This window comes from Gossypium hirsutum, chromosome D05 (assembly GCF_007990345.1).
Source record: "Gossypium hirsutum isolate 1008001.06 chromosome D05, Gossypium_hirsutum_v2.1, whole genome shotgun sequence".
Lineage (NCBI taxonomy): Eukaryota > Viridiplantae > Streptophyta > Magnoliopsida > Malvales > Malvaceae > Gossypium > Gossypium hirsutum.
In genome coordinates, this window is record NC_053441.1 from 18,640,403 (window position 1) to 18,654,676 (window position 14,274).

General features: G+C 35.1%; 2 protein-coding genes and 1 long non-coding RNA gene across 4 annotated transcripts; 1 reads left to right on the forward strand and 2 right to left on the reverse strand.

Moving 5' to 3' along the window:
* The first annotated feature begins 1,005 nt into the window (after positions 1-1,005).
* Positions 1,006-4,101, forward strand: LOC107905599 (cysteine proteinase RD21A). Its single transcript, XM_016832295.2, has 5 exons — positions 1,006-1,897; positions 2,368-2,606; positions 2,726-2,866; positions 3,168-3,620; positions 3,734-4,101. Exons 1-5 carry the CDS (start codon positions 1,417-1,419, stop codon positions 3,827-3,829), a joined length of 1,410 nt encoding a protein of 469 aa, XP_016687784.1. The 5' UTR covers positions 1,006-1,416; the 3' UTR covers positions 3,830-4,101.
* Positions 4,102-7,425: 3,324 nt separating this feature from the next.
* LOC107905600 (uncharacterized) lies at positions 7,426-10,101 on the reverse strand. 2 transcript variants are annotated; one of them, XM_016832297.2, is made up of 7 exons: positions 9,201-9,981; positions 9,020-9,073; positions 8,799-8,930; positions 8,606-8,714; positions 8,466-8,504; positions 8,304-8,360; positions 7,426-8,219 (listed from the first exon to the last, which is right to left on the reverse strand). In XM_016832297.2, the coding sequence occupies exons 1-7, from the start codon at positions 9,344-9,346 to the stop codon at positions 7,605-7,607; spliced, it is 1,152 nt and encodes a 383-aa protein (XP_016687786.1). In that variant the 5' UTR covers positions 9,347-9,981; the 3' UTR covers positions 7,426-7,604. The 2 variants fall into 2 exon arrangements, with proteins under 2 accessions (XP_016687786.1, XP_016687785.1); XM_016832296.2 differs by having other exon boundaries at positions 7,518-8,219; positions 8,466-8,507; positions 9,201-10,101.
* Positions 10,102-10,980: 879 nt separating this feature from the next.
* Positions 10,981-12,939, reverse strand: LOC107903181 (uncharacterized). The gene is made up of 2 exons (XR_001685722.2): positions 12,516-12,939; positions 10,981-11,311 (listed from the first exon to the last, which is right to left on the reverse strand). It is a non-coding gene; the product is annotated as an uncharacterized lncRNA (long non-coding RNA).
* Between the last annotated feature and the right edge of the window lie 1,335 nt (positions 12,940-14,274).

Genomic DNA, 14,274 nt, shown 5'->3' on the forward strand with positions numbered 1-14,274 from the left:
TTTAACTTTACAAAAAGTTGCTTAAACGAGAAGGAAACTTGGCAAATTAATTTTTATTTTTCTTGTTAAGTTGGAAAACCAGTTGTATATTTAGAAATTGTTAATTAGGTTAAAATAGTGGATATTTAGTGGTTGACAAAAATATGTCATTGTCACAAGAATTATAAGTTATTATGAAATAAATATTAGGTAGAAATTCCAGATAAGCACATTTTAGAAGTAACCAAAATCACGTGATAAAAGAATTGGTATATTAATGTGTTTATTATTTCAAATGTGATTTTAATTCGAGTTGCATGTAAAAAATTAACACTTGATATCTATGGTTTTAGACAGATTCAATGAATCTTAGCAAGAGCTTTTAGTTATTTTTAAACTTGAGAAAATTGTCTAAACCTTAATATATCATCTTCTATATTAAATATTTTTTTAGTAAAATTTCTATTAAATAATTACATCTTCAGATTTTCTGATAAAGGAATTTCCACTTGACATTTGTTTAGAATATAAAGGGAAGAATCCTTGTCCTTTTGTTAAAATTTAGATTTAGTTTTTATGCTTCAAATCTTAATACTTTTTATTTTTGAATTTAAAAATTATAATTTAGTTATTAATATTTTTGCATTTTTACATTTTTTTATCAAAAATTAACAATTTTTTTCATGTTGATTAGATTGATTTAATATGATATAATATATAATTGATAAAAAATATATATATATATCTAATTTTATCCAAATATAGGTACTGAAATTATTGACGCAAATACTAAAGCCGAAACCAAAAGTCATTCATCCCTTCCAAACACTCCGACTTTGCGTATTGGGTTATACCAACTAAGAAAAGGTCCGGCCCAAGACTCCCACCCGAACCATTTAGTTTGCCAATTACCCTGCCAAGGTTAAAAACAATATTCTTACCGCAGTTATAGTAGCAGAAGTATTATGACGAGCATTTCAAAATAAGTTTTTTTTTTTTAAAGTAATCACGTGAAATACTATAATTATATGAAACATTATTCTGTTACATAAATATTATACGAATCATGTAAAAACGTTTTTTTTAATTATGTTGATTATAAATTTTTGTGTTAAAAAAACAGCTGTTTTTAGAATTTTCCGTCAAAGCAGCTTTCAGGATTTTATTACAAGAGCTCCTACTTCCGTTTCTAACTCATCACGTTTCTAACTCATCCACATGCTTCTTTGATGTGCTGTTCTACCTTGTCACTCCCCCTTCCGTTTCTCAATAAACAAATAAATAAATTAGTGCCCAACTAATCCTGTTGGGGTATTTCTTTTCTATTTAGATTTTTATATTGAGTTTACCAAGTTCATTCCTTTATAAATCCTTCATCATTGCCCTTTCTTCTCCCCACACATTCAAAATCCTCTCTTTTACCTTTTTATCAGAGACATGGGTTTACAGCGATCAACTATGGCGATGCTCTTGCTGATGATGTTCACTTTATCATCAGCTCTCGACATGTCGATCATATCCTACGATGAAGGCCATCCCGACAAGTCCAAGTCCAAGTCCAGTTGGAGAACAGACGACGAGGTTATGGTCATGTACGAGGAGTGGCTTGTGAAGCATGGAAAAGCGTACAACGGCTTGGGGGAGAAAGAGAGGAGGTTCAAGATTTTTAAGGACAATCTTAGGTTCATCGATGAACATAACGTCGATGAGAGCCACAGTTTTAAAGTTGGGTTGAACCGGTTCGCTGATCTGACCAACGATGAGTACCAAGCCATGTACTTGGGAACTAAGAAATCCAGCAACAAAGTTTCCAAGAAGAGTAATCGTTACGCGCCACGTGTGGGTGAGGAATTGCCGGCATCCATTGATTGGAGGGAGAAGGGGGCAGTGGTTCCTGTCAAAGATCAGGGAAGTTGCGGTACGTGTTCTTTAACTCCTATTGGGTTTTGAGTATTGAACTTTGTTTTAATTCCCAGATCATTAATTTTAGTTGGGTAAATTTTATTCTTATTTTTTGTCTTTGATGGATTTTTGTTTGTTTAATGAAAACTACACCAAGTATCGTTTTGTGTTTTGATCTTTATTACCTTTTATATGTCGACTGGAAATTATTTGTGTCAGTTGTACTTTCGAGGAAACTGTAAAAACTGAAAAAGACATGATCGAACAGATCAGTCCACATGAAGGCTCAGGCCCTAATCCATCCTGAAAACTGAAGTCATGGAAGAGCAATTGTGTTAGGATAAGTTGGCTGGATGTTTGTAGTTTGTACGTAAATATGAAATAATTGAATCCAGTGTATTCTAATTGAGAGAATTTCGTATATGTTAAATTGCTCATAAATGATCTGGTAAGATGTATTTACTGACCACCCGGTTTTGAATGCAGGGAGTTGCTGGGCCTTCTCAACTGTTGGAGCGGTGGAAGGGATAAACCAGATCGTTACAGGTGATCTCATCTCACTCTCCGAGCAGGAGTTGGTGGATTGTGATACTTCCTACAATGAAGGATGCAATGGAGGGCTCATGGATTATGCCTTTGAGTTCATTATCAAGAATGGTGGTATTGACACTGAAGAAGATTACCCTTACACAGGTCACGATGGCAGATGTGACTCCTACCGGCAGGTAGGTATTTAGTTTCAGATTCTAAAGGGAACAAAGATGGCGTTTCATCCGGAAAGGATATGATTGCAAAATATAGATTTATCTTTCCCATCCTCATGTCTTGTTTTCTACACCTGCAGAAAACTGCCAAGGTTGTTACAATTGACTCTTATGAAGATGTTCCACAAAATAATGAGGGCGCATTGAAAAAGGCACTTGCGAATCAACCGGTTAGCGTTGCCATTGAAGCTGGAGGCAGGGCTTTCCAGTTGTATGCATCAGTAAGAATAATGTCCTTCAAAATTACTAGTTATTGCAAAGACAATATGTTTAGATTAACACCCATGATCTCCATATCGCATTCGGTCGTACTTAATGAAACCTAGAAATGATGATCTTCTCTAGTTGATGTTGTTTTTCGTCACCAGCTTGTCACTTATTGAAACCAAGGATTACAATATCGAATGCTTTGTGGCTAATTACTCTTGACTTTGTCAAGCCTGAGTGACTAATTGATCACGAAGCAATAATGTCTTTGAAAATGGGGTTTGAATAATGTATTCTACTGTTCTTTTAATGTAGGGTATTTTTAACGGAATATGTGGGACACAACTAGACCATGGTGTGGTTGCTGTCGGATATGGCACAGAGAATGGTAAAGATTACTGGATCGTAAGGAACTCATGGGGTAATCAATGGGGAGAGGAAGGTTATATCAGGATGGAAAGAAATCTAGCCAATACAGCAACAGGCAAATGTGGAATTGCAATTGAGGCCTCTTATCCTATCAAAAATGGTCAAAATCCCCCTAATCCTGGCCCCTCTCCTCCATCTCCAATAAAGCCTCCTACTGTTTGCGATAATTATTACAGCTGTCCCGAAAGCAATACCTGCTGCTGTGTCTACGAGTACTATGGCTACTGCTTTGCTTGGGGGTGCTGCCCACTTGAGGCTGCCACTTGCTGTGACGACCACTACAGCTGCTGTCCTCATGACTATCCTATCTGCAACTTAAATGAAGGCACCTGCTTGATGGTATGATGAAAGGATGATTTTGCTGCATTTTTTTGTTTGAATAGCATATGATCATATGTTTTTGGCCTATAACTCATTAATGTTTTTGTTGCTTGCTTGAATTCGTTTTGCAGAGCAAGGGTAACCCAATGGCAGTGAAGGCACTGAGGCGCACTCCTGCTACGCCTTTCTGGGCCCATGGAAGTGTTGGCGTAAAGAACAATGCTTAAGGAGAAGCCTGGGATTTTATGCAGAAAATGATACTACAGGGAGAAGGGAACAGTGCTTGACCGATCTCCTCTGTTTTGTCATACTGCAATCCTTTCTTTCATTCTCATTTCAGCAGATGGATGGTTTATAAATGTTGTGCAGATGCCAACTATGTATATAGCTTCCTAATTAATCCATGCTGCATTTCTGAAACAGACGGAACATTGTCAATTTCTATTGTTTTCTGTATATCATGTCATTCAGCAATAACTTGCAAGAATTGATCTGTCAATCTTATCCTGATCTTATGGTTAGTTCATTATCATTTCAATATTTTGACAGTCCTGCATGATTTTAAATTTGAAGTGGAAGATATGACAGCATTGGAAACCCTGGTTGCAGGGCATACCTCATAATTTGTTGAATCCTTTTATTTCAATAACATAGTAGTATAGATTGATAAGTTGAGGACAATTAGAGGCTGAGCAGGGTATAGTGCCTCGAAACATAGAGTAGAACAAAGCTTATTACTTTTGTTCTCAAATTGCTTGTCACATTCAATTAATTGTTTCGTATAATGCAGGTTCTTTAATGATACCGGTAGATCGCATTAGTTCTACTGGTATTCATTTGAGAAAGTAACTGATAATTGTTACAATTGAAGCATTGAATATATTTATGCAAGATCAATGTCGCCTATGTTGCAATAAGTACTGCATATTTAGGTATGCCTGTGTTTTTTCATCTTTTTAAAAGGTAATGACATTAAGAACTCAAGATCAGTCCTTCAGAAGTTGTTCAATGCAAACAATCTCTCTACAAAGTTCTGCCTTCTCTCAAGTTTTCTTTGGCAAGCCTCCTCTTTTTTTTTTTTTTTTCCCTTTTCCTTTTGTTTCGTAGAAAAACTGAGGCCCCTTCTCTTTTTCCTTGTGGGCTTTTGCTGCTGGAATGGTGGGAGGCGTGGCTCCAGGCCTCCTCGTGGTCTTCCACAATTCTTCGGAGCTGGTCTCCTTTTTTCGAATAGGAATTTCTTGGATCTTGTCTCTGTTTTCGTTGAAGCCTTTGTTCTCATGGTGGTTCGATTTCGGTGCCTCCCAGGACCTTGCCGGTCTCGCATTTCGACCATCATTAGTGTCACTACATCAGACGTTCTTCTGGTGGGCTATATTGCCAATGTTTGGTTTCCTTGTCAGCATTGTGGCGATTTGGACGTCTTTTTCGGGCTTCACAATGGCATGCATGCCGTTTGGCCAATTGCGGTAACCTCTCAGTTTTTACCGAAACCCTCTCCTCCTTATACTGTGACGGCGGCGTCGAACGGCAGCAGCTAGTGTTAATTTTTTGAGACTAGTTATTGTTGGGCCAAACCTTGGGCTTTGTTATATTTGTTTGGGTTTTGTGCTTTTATACTGTATATAAGGTCACTAATCTATTAGTAAATTTAATTTTGGTTATTCAAGTTACAAAATAGTCAGTAAACTATCTGAAAGTTTTAATTTAAGTCATTAGGGCTGTTAAAATCGTTATTGCATGATCTCTATTCACACAATCTGCACTAATTGAAAGTTTTCATTCCTTTTCTCTTCTATAGTTCATTTTTTTCATAAAACAACTTTAAGCGTCAATAGTTTGCAAATCAAAATCCAAACAATTTTCTCTTCAATTTCTGGCATTGACTCTCATATTGTCTTGAGCCTAATGTATGTTCTTTTACTCTTTGATAGATATTGATCTACCATACCAATTGTCGAAATGTCGCTTGGAGCTAGTTGGTCGAACTTTAAAAAAACTTAACAACCTAATAGCAACTTAAATAAAAACTTTCGGATAATTCAACAATTTAGATAAAAACTTTTGAATAGTTTAGTGGCCATTTTGTAACTTTTTAAAGTCGAGTGATCAAAACATAAGCTTACTAATAGTTTTGTGACTTTAGTGTAGTGTACTTTTTTTAATGAATCCTCTATATCTATATATAAATATAAAAAAGAAAGGATAAATCTTAAAACTATACATCAACTTTGGTTTACTGTGCAGTTTTATATATAAACTTTAATTTTGTGCAATTTTATATAAGAAATTTTGATTTGATCTAATTCTCACAAATTATTAACACAATTATTGATATAGCTTCATTTGATGTTTATATATTGCATACACAAATATTTATATTTATCTAGTATAAAAATAAATAGGTATATTTATTTATTTAAATATGTATGATTAAATCAAAATTAAAGTTTGATGTATACATTTGAATCGTAATCAAAGTCTCATGTGTATAATTACACCAAATTAAAGTTAATGTATCAAATTGCATATTGAATTAAAATTTATGTATAATTTTAGAGATTTATCTTGGAAAAAGAATCGTTGAATGCAAATATTCCCTAGCTAATGGCTCACTGTAATCTGGGAGTAATCTTCGGTTACAGAAATTAATTTGCCAAATTGGCAACTTCATAAAACAGAACAACAGAAAGAACATGACATAACTAAAAGTTAACAGGTCAAAAAGCATTTTTTTTACAGGTAGCACCTCTAAAACATTCTGATCTTGACCTTACTGTTTTCCAGACTAAACAGTGCAAGCTTGAAGAAGCAATTATTGTAACTGATTGTTCACATTTGCTGCAGACTCAGAAAAGGTCTGAACTCTGAACAAAGACATGAACATGAACATTCCAATTTCACAACCGTGTTGATAAAAGGACAAAATCAAAAGCCAACCAACATAAAAAAAAAAAATCTAAAGCCTAGAGCACAATCAACTATAGCTAGAATCCTCACAATCAACTGTCTCCATTGTCGATGATGGTACAGCCCTTTAATCAAGCGAGGAGGTCATTTCAACTCCTCCATTTTATCACACAAATGGAAGCGAAGATTAAGAGGGCTGCTAGCAAAACCTCAAAAAATGTAGTCTGCAATTAGTGGAGGCAATCTCTGAAAGTTTTTCTCGACTCAAAATAATGGTGTTTTAAGACTAAGTTACTATCTTACCTACTAAAAAGGGACCCTTTGCAACATAAATCACAACTCATTTTTCCTAAGAGTTATATAATAAGACCCAAAATATTGAAAAAGCAAAGGGGATTGGGGACCATCCACTGTGTCGGGTGGGAGGAGGGGCCAGACACCAAATGTCGTACACAACTCAATTCCAACCCCAACTCAATTATCCGTTGTCATTTGATATTTCTAGGGGACCATTGCTGGAAGGGACAAGGATTAGACCATTGTGGCTGAACCCCACCCTTGCCCTTATTGTGAGAGGAGTTGCCTTCAGCAATTGGCATAACCCATATAATATCTGTCTTGATTATGAAAGCACACAATCGAAAGCAATACGTTCGGAAAATTATATTAACTCCTAAGCTCGCTTTTTTAAATCTAAAAGCTCAATCTTGTTTTGTTTAACTTCTTTCACATCACTTCCTTGCTTTTCGTTCCTCTCTTTTCTTCTTCTTCTGCTTCTTAAATCTCGGTTTGCTCGGATAAACACCATTATCATCAACTTCATCACCCTGACCCTGCAACTGCACATTCGTGTGTATAAGGGTTGTTTTTAGTAGTAAACTAATGGAAAATCATACTGGGTTAGTTGGTAAGTCTATACAATATAATCAGCCAGCTTATTACATTTTATTAAGTATTTCTAATATTTTATAGACATGGGCATATGAAAAGGGTGCAAAAACAACTAAGTGAGCAAAAAGAAGACCAATCATATCTTTTGATAATAATATAGTTGATTGTCCTAATTACTTCAAGCTTTAGAATGTTTTTTCCTCATCAGCCTTTGAGAGGTCCAAATCCTAGTTCTACTACAGCATCATCTTGTAGCAATAAATTAGCTTTTACAGTTCTTGGCTTCTCCTCATCAGCAGCTTCCAATTGATTTGAAGCTTCTATTTTTGTCTCAGAAATGGGAACTTCACCTAACGAACCTCCATTATCGGCCTTCCCTCTTTGGTGTGTATTGTTGGTGTGGTTGATGATGTTTATTTCAGGAGGTTCGCTAACGCTATAAGATGGGATGACAGAAGGCAGCTTGGATAACAAAGCTCCAAGACTGCAAGACACAGTAGGAAGAAGGGGTGGAATTGACCAAAAGGGTGGTCCTATAATGCCACTTTGTGGTCTGTTCCAACCTAAGTTGATGGACTTGATTGGAGAATCCTCGGGTCTTTCGTCGATCAATCTTTTTGTTCCGCCAAACTGGGGTTTGTCATCATGACAGATAGTGGTTGTTTCATGGTGTTCTGGCATCTGGTTATGTGGTTTAAGGGCGTACGGATGTTGTTGAATCGGCAAGTATGGTCTTTGAATGGCGAATACACCAGGTATACTCTGGAGATAGCTGAATTTCCTCTGTATGCTGATCACCATATTAAGATCTTCCACCATCTGAAAAACCCCATCACTCATTGACTGACTTAAAAGCCAAAAATAATATATCCAAAGAAAAAAAAGGGAAAAAGAGAGAGAGACCTTGTCCAATGAACCAAGTTGAATGATCCCTTCTCTGACAGAAATGATGGCAATTGTCTGTAAATCAACAGAAACTTTAATGAGCTTTTGAATGGAGCTACGGAAGCGGTTCTTACAGTTAGGATTCTCCTTTCACATTGTTTACTTTCTGTAGTTACCAACCTGAATGCCTGAATTGAACTGTGATGTCCATGCCTTTGGCTGCTGCATAAAGGATAAAAAAAGAAACTGGTAAATCAGATTACAAGAAAATGTACATTCACTTATGAGGACAAAAGAAACTAGTAGACATGTTATCTTACAGGTTCAATAGACATATTCCAGGAGGAGATGAAGCCTGGATCATTTTCATTTGGGATTTCTTTATGCACCCATTTGTGACTGTTATCTGCTGCAATTTTCCCTACTAATCTGTAATCAAGGTGCCATTAACTTCACCATTCAGGTCTTCAAATTGCTATAAGGAATTTTAACGATAATTAAAGTAATTCTCACCCTTCTCCATAGTTATAAACTTCATGTGACATTTTGAAGAAAATATCAGCTCCAAACCTTCCCTTTACATAACCACTTCCAGCACCCTCACATTCATAGAAATCACAAAACCCATCTTCCCATACAAGAATCCTATAACACAAAGCCATTCAAGAGTTTAAAATTGAACAAAAATCAAACATGGCTTGTACAACAAAAAAGAGAAAAATAACTGAGTTGACCAGTTTCTTTTGTTTCCTTCGGAACGATCAAGTGCACTCCCTCCATAATCCCACCTGCAAGAGAGCAATTTGATTACCTAGTGAAGGTTAGACAAATTTGTTATCACTTGATTTCGACATTAAAGACTCTGCTGAAGCGATCAAACATGTTGGCACTTGACATTTACTAGTAAGTTCTTACTTTGGTGGTGGATAATTTCGAGGCAGTATCCTCCAAAACACTGCATAAACCCACTTTGATGAAGAAGAAGAAGAATCTGAATATGAACACAAGCTCCGTAGCGTGTGCTGCAAGAGACAGTTAAGCATTGGAAGTCCAGCTTCCATTGTCACTCACAAAATTAGAGAGTGAGAAGAGAAAAGAAGAGAAGAGAGTTGCCAGCGGACAAAGAGTCTTAGTTAAAGTTGCACATATAGAAGGCAAGAACAAAATAAAAGCATAGCCACATTCCAAACGCAGGACAGTTCAGTGTAAGCAACACGCTCCAATTAAAGTGATTTTAATGGAGGGACCGGTTTCATTTATGGTTTGATTCAATACTTGAAATGTCAGAGAAAGGACAGGTTTCAACACACTCAAAACCAAATTGTTGGCGAGTTTAATACACTCTTCCTACTAAGGGTAAGGACTTGGGGATGGGATTTCTTGAGCAGACAGGTTCCCCACGGAAGCTTCTTTAATTTTGTGTCTTTCCTTAAGAGAGCATAATGGACAAATATGAAACAGCATCAAACAGTTGGTTTTAATAATTCTGTTTGATTAGGAAATGATAATGTCAAGAGTTTTTTTGTGGGATTATCTCACCATGCAAACTCCAGTAGTTTGCAACTGATAATCATAATACGAGGAATGAAGGCAATATGAGAATTGGGATCTTCTTTCTTTCCATTTTCCCGGAAACCAACCACTATCTTTTATTTTCTTGTATTTAGGATCTATTTCATTAAACTGAATGCAAGAACATTCAATCAGATGGACTGAGCCAATGCTTTATCAGCCTCAAATTGAAGTGCCAAAAAAGTCAAAGAAAAAGATTCCCCATTTGTGTTCTCGGATAGCTTGAAATTGCTAGATGACTTGCAGTTCATTTTGAAAATGTTTCTTCCACAAATATATAGGACAAGAATATACCCTATTGTAACAAATCTTTTGATTCTGAAAAGCTTCAAATGCTTTTCACAGCTAAAAATTACAGTTCATGTTCATTTTCAAATTAACAGGTGAAAAATAAATCCACAGTCTAAATGATGTGAAGATTATGCTACTGAACAGCTAGAAAACTTTTTAACATTTCTTCTTAGAAATTTATAATTGATTTTCTATGAAAGGCACTTCATTTGGTAACAACCCCAAGGAAAATAATGTGTTTGTTTAATTATAAAAGCCTTGCTTACCCTGAAATTAGAGCTATGATGAAGTATGAATCTATTTAAAGGGTTAAAGAAAGTGATGTCGCAACAAGCATTTCGAAACATCTTTGAAGTGTCCTTTTTTTTTTCTACTTTTATTCTAACAATATTCGATATCACTATACATGTTTGTCCATCGTTGTAGTTGGATTGATACTAAAAGGTTGATTGATGGGTCTTATGAATCAATAATGCTAATGACAGGATTATTGACCTATCAACTTTTTAACCTTATAGCTGGCTATGTTAAATGGCCATGAACCTGAACCTGGCCCAACATCCCAGTGGATGGAAAATGATACAAGTTCATAGATCTTCAAGCAATAAAAAAATATCACTGTTCTGATATATGGAATCCAGGTTCTTATATGTCATAACTACAGTGTTTCTCTAATTCTAAGAGCCGAAAAAGTTTCAAGCTTCATCTTCAGCAAGGTCATCCAAAATGGCATCTGCAAAGACCATAATGATAAATATTGCAGGTTTCCGATTGAAGATTTGTGTTTTACTGAAGACAAATTCCTTTAGTTAGCCATGGTGCACCATCAATATAGCTAGTAAAGCAGTCAAGAAACCACTTCATGCATTTTCTTAAAACTCTGGCAAATTATTACAGATGATCCAAAACGCTAACAAAGGTTTCAATTTCAACGTCATAAAGCAAAAAGAAAAAGAAAAGAAAAGAAAGAAAGAACAAATCTGAATAAAATCTTATTTATTATAACTTTCTGTAAATAAAAAAAAAGTGGTCCTCTAGCAATCCTTTTTAATTACTGAGAGTGCTACATCATGCTTCATGAACACGATGAACACGTCCCACTCACCTTTTGCAATGTCCTGGTGTAGCGCATCAACTTGTTTAACTGGACTCCATTCACATTGCTGCGCTCCATCAAAAAAGAAAATTTACCCACTGTAATTTACATATAGCTGCCGCGATATGTTGGTTGAAAGACGAGAGAGTGATTCAAAGTGAGACAGGAAGTTAATGGTTTTTCATTCAGAAATTGAAGTAATAATTGCAGAGGATATTGGATCAAGTTGAATAGGGGTGGTGGCATGCACGGTGGGGGCAGGTAAAAAGATTGACAGCTACAATTAGTAAGGCAAAAGAACATCCCAACTCTTTCTAAAAGGACATTTAAGGCCATGGCCCTGCCCTCTCCACTCCTACAATTATCACTCCTTTCCTTGCCTTGCCTTTCATTATCTCTTTGGATTGAACAGTCCAACAACCCACCTCTCATTGTTGCAAACCCACTGTCCTAAATCTCATCAGAAGTATGACTCCACCAAAAAAAGATCTTTACTATTTTTTAACCTCATTCTCTATGTTCCTATGCACTGCCACACACTTTACTGAAAAATTTGTTAGTCGCTTACTATCACTAATTGACCACCACAATTTAAAGCTTCAACAGGTTTAAGGTTGCACCAGGATGTAAAGGATATGCCAAGCTTAAGTACTTATAACAAAATAAGTAATAACCTTTCCTACTGTAGAAATGGTTGTGATTCCAGCTAAAGCGTACCTGCCCAAATCTTTTGTTGACTTTATAAATATATAGACCGGGACTTGGGTTTCTTTTAATTATACTCAAAATCTGCAAGTTTTTCAATGTCATGAATGCTTAATTTCCAACCTAGGTCCACCTCTGCATATGATCAAATAGAGCCAAAATAATATACTAATAAAGAAACTAAACCTCAGCAGCACCAGACAAAACTGTGTTTGTGCCCAATGCCTAAGCAGCATCTTTGGGTATCAATAAAAGCGACCATTCATTAAAGCAAGGAAGTAGAAACGTAGAATTAAATGCTGGGGAAGTTCCAAAATTTGTAGTTTTATGGTATCTACAATGCTTTACAGAGTATTCGAATTTCATCAAATAACAAACTCCAGCTATTCATGATGGACTACAGTGCTTTATTTTCTCCTACATGCAGCAGTTTTTTCTTTTCTTTGAAAGAAATGACCTATCACATACTTAGAAAAGTTGCTTCTCTCGTGGAGAAATTCCATTGAAAGTGGTATTAAAAACTCAATAACATCTTAAAGACTTGAACATTAAATGGTGTAACCTACCTGGGTCCTGGAGCCTCCCGTTTGGGGGGTAGATAAGACTAGAGCCACTTCCACTCCAATTTACAACAGCTCAAAACAGAGAAAGAACCGCAATGACTTGAAACTACGTACAAGGATGCAATTATAACAGCTACAAGTACTTGAAAGGAAAAAATATCTCCAAAGGCAAGATAAGGATTATTAAATGATTACTTTAGAACGATGTTGATTCGGGAACTTGCTTTCACTGGGATGAGGGGGGGGGGGATAAGTTATACTAGTGTATCTAAAATTTATAGATGGTTCATAAATGTCACCTCATAGTTAAGATCAGCTAGTAAATCATTTAACAGGGGCTGCGAGATGTCAAATCGAATGAAAATTTTGTGCAGAAAAATAGGACACTGTTGTCTGGTTGACAGATCATGGAACATGGCTTATAGGTAACCGCTTAATTCTTTTTGACCTCGAAATCTAGCAGCCTAGCTTGAGCCAATGGCAATATAGGCTGAGGAGAAGTGATAGCAAAGTATCGGGCTTTTCTAGCTTTTTTTTAGCCCAGACAAGAATGGCCGAACTCCGAAAGAAACCGCACAGATATCCGATAAAACTTAGGCCAAATGGCAACTTTCAGCCCGGATTTTTTGTTGAGACTTTAACACAAGTACACGACTATGGAAATTTTTAGTATATGAATATATTTGGCCTTTCAACTTGATAAAAAAATATTTTAGCTTTTTATTTAATTTTTTGTTTTAATTTTTAGATTTATGTTGCTTATCAATTTATTTCAAAATGGATGGAAAAATTAATTTGTTGACATGTATTGTCACATAAGCAATTAATTAATTTTTTAAAATTAAAAAATTAATAAAAATGTACAAATTATTTAAAAAAATAAAAATATTGAAAATTATATAAAAAATTTAAATATTTTTAAATTTTTAAAAGGTTAACATGGCATACACCTGGGCTACCACCTGGGTGCCATGTTAGTAAAGTTAACATCCGTTAACTTTTTTCATCCATTTTGGGTGATTTAACAATTCAAGTTTAAAGACTAAAAGAAACAAAAAATAAAATAGAGTGCTAAAATGATTTTTTTTGTAAAGTTGGAGGACCAAATCAGTCATTATGCCTATAAAATATAAGTATAATGTCAAATTTAGCCCTTAATGTTTACATATTTTATTAATTTGTTCCTTTTTTTTATCTAAATTTGGCGCAACGTTTTTAAAAAAAAATTGAATTTAGCTATTAACCTTTCGAAAAGAGTTGAATTGTTATTTTTTTAATGAAAATGCCAACTAAAATATTAAATCTATGAACTTGACAGCCAACATGGCAATCCACATGTGCTTCGTACTAATTTTTTTAAAATTTTAAATTATTTGTTGACATGACTTATAATTTAAATAATGTCATGTCAGCATGAAGTACATGTGGACTATCACGCGAGTTACCATGTCAATATCATTAAAAATTTAATGATTTAAGTAGGGTTTTCGCTAAAAAAATGAATTTACTTTATTTAAAAAGTATTAATGATCAAATTTAGCTAAAAAAAATAATGACTAAATTAACAAAATATATAAATATTAAAAGCTCCGGCATATCTATCAACTAGAAATGGTATCATTTAACATATGTGGTAGTAGATTGAAAAAAAAAACATATGTGGTAGTAGTTAATTTAGAATTGATGATAAGTGCAATAAGCTCTTCTCCAGGAATAATAATATATTTCCTTGGTCAATGATGCCAATTTTATTTGAAGATAA

Excerpts from the sequence above, each read along its gene's own strand:
- LOC107905599 (XM_016832295.2), top strand. The coding sequence starts at position 1,417 with ATGGGTTTACAGCGATCAACTATGGCGATGCTCTTGCTGATGATGTTC. Across the intron at positions 2,607-2,725 it reads GATGTGACTCCTACCGGCAG|AAAACTGCCAAGGTTGTTAC; the intron begins GTAGGTATTTAG and ends CTACACCTGCAG. Across the intron at positions 2,867-3,167 it reads CTTTCCAGTTGTATGCATCA|GGTATTTTTAACGGAATATG; the intron begins GTAAGAATAATG and ends CTTTTAATGTAG.
- LOC107905600 (XM_016832296.2), bottom strand. The coding sequence starts at position 9,346 with ATGGAAGCTGGACTTCCAATGCTTAACTGTCTCTTGCAGCACACGCTA. Across the intron at positions 8,931-9,019 it reads GAAGGAAACAAAAGAAACTG|GATTCTTGTATGGGAAGATG; the intron begins GTCAACTCAGTT and ends TTTGTGTTATAG. Across the intron at positions 8,715-8,798 it reads GTTTATAACTATGGAGAAGG|ATTAGTAGGGAAAATTGCAG; the intron begins GTGAGAATTACT and ends CCTTGATTACAG.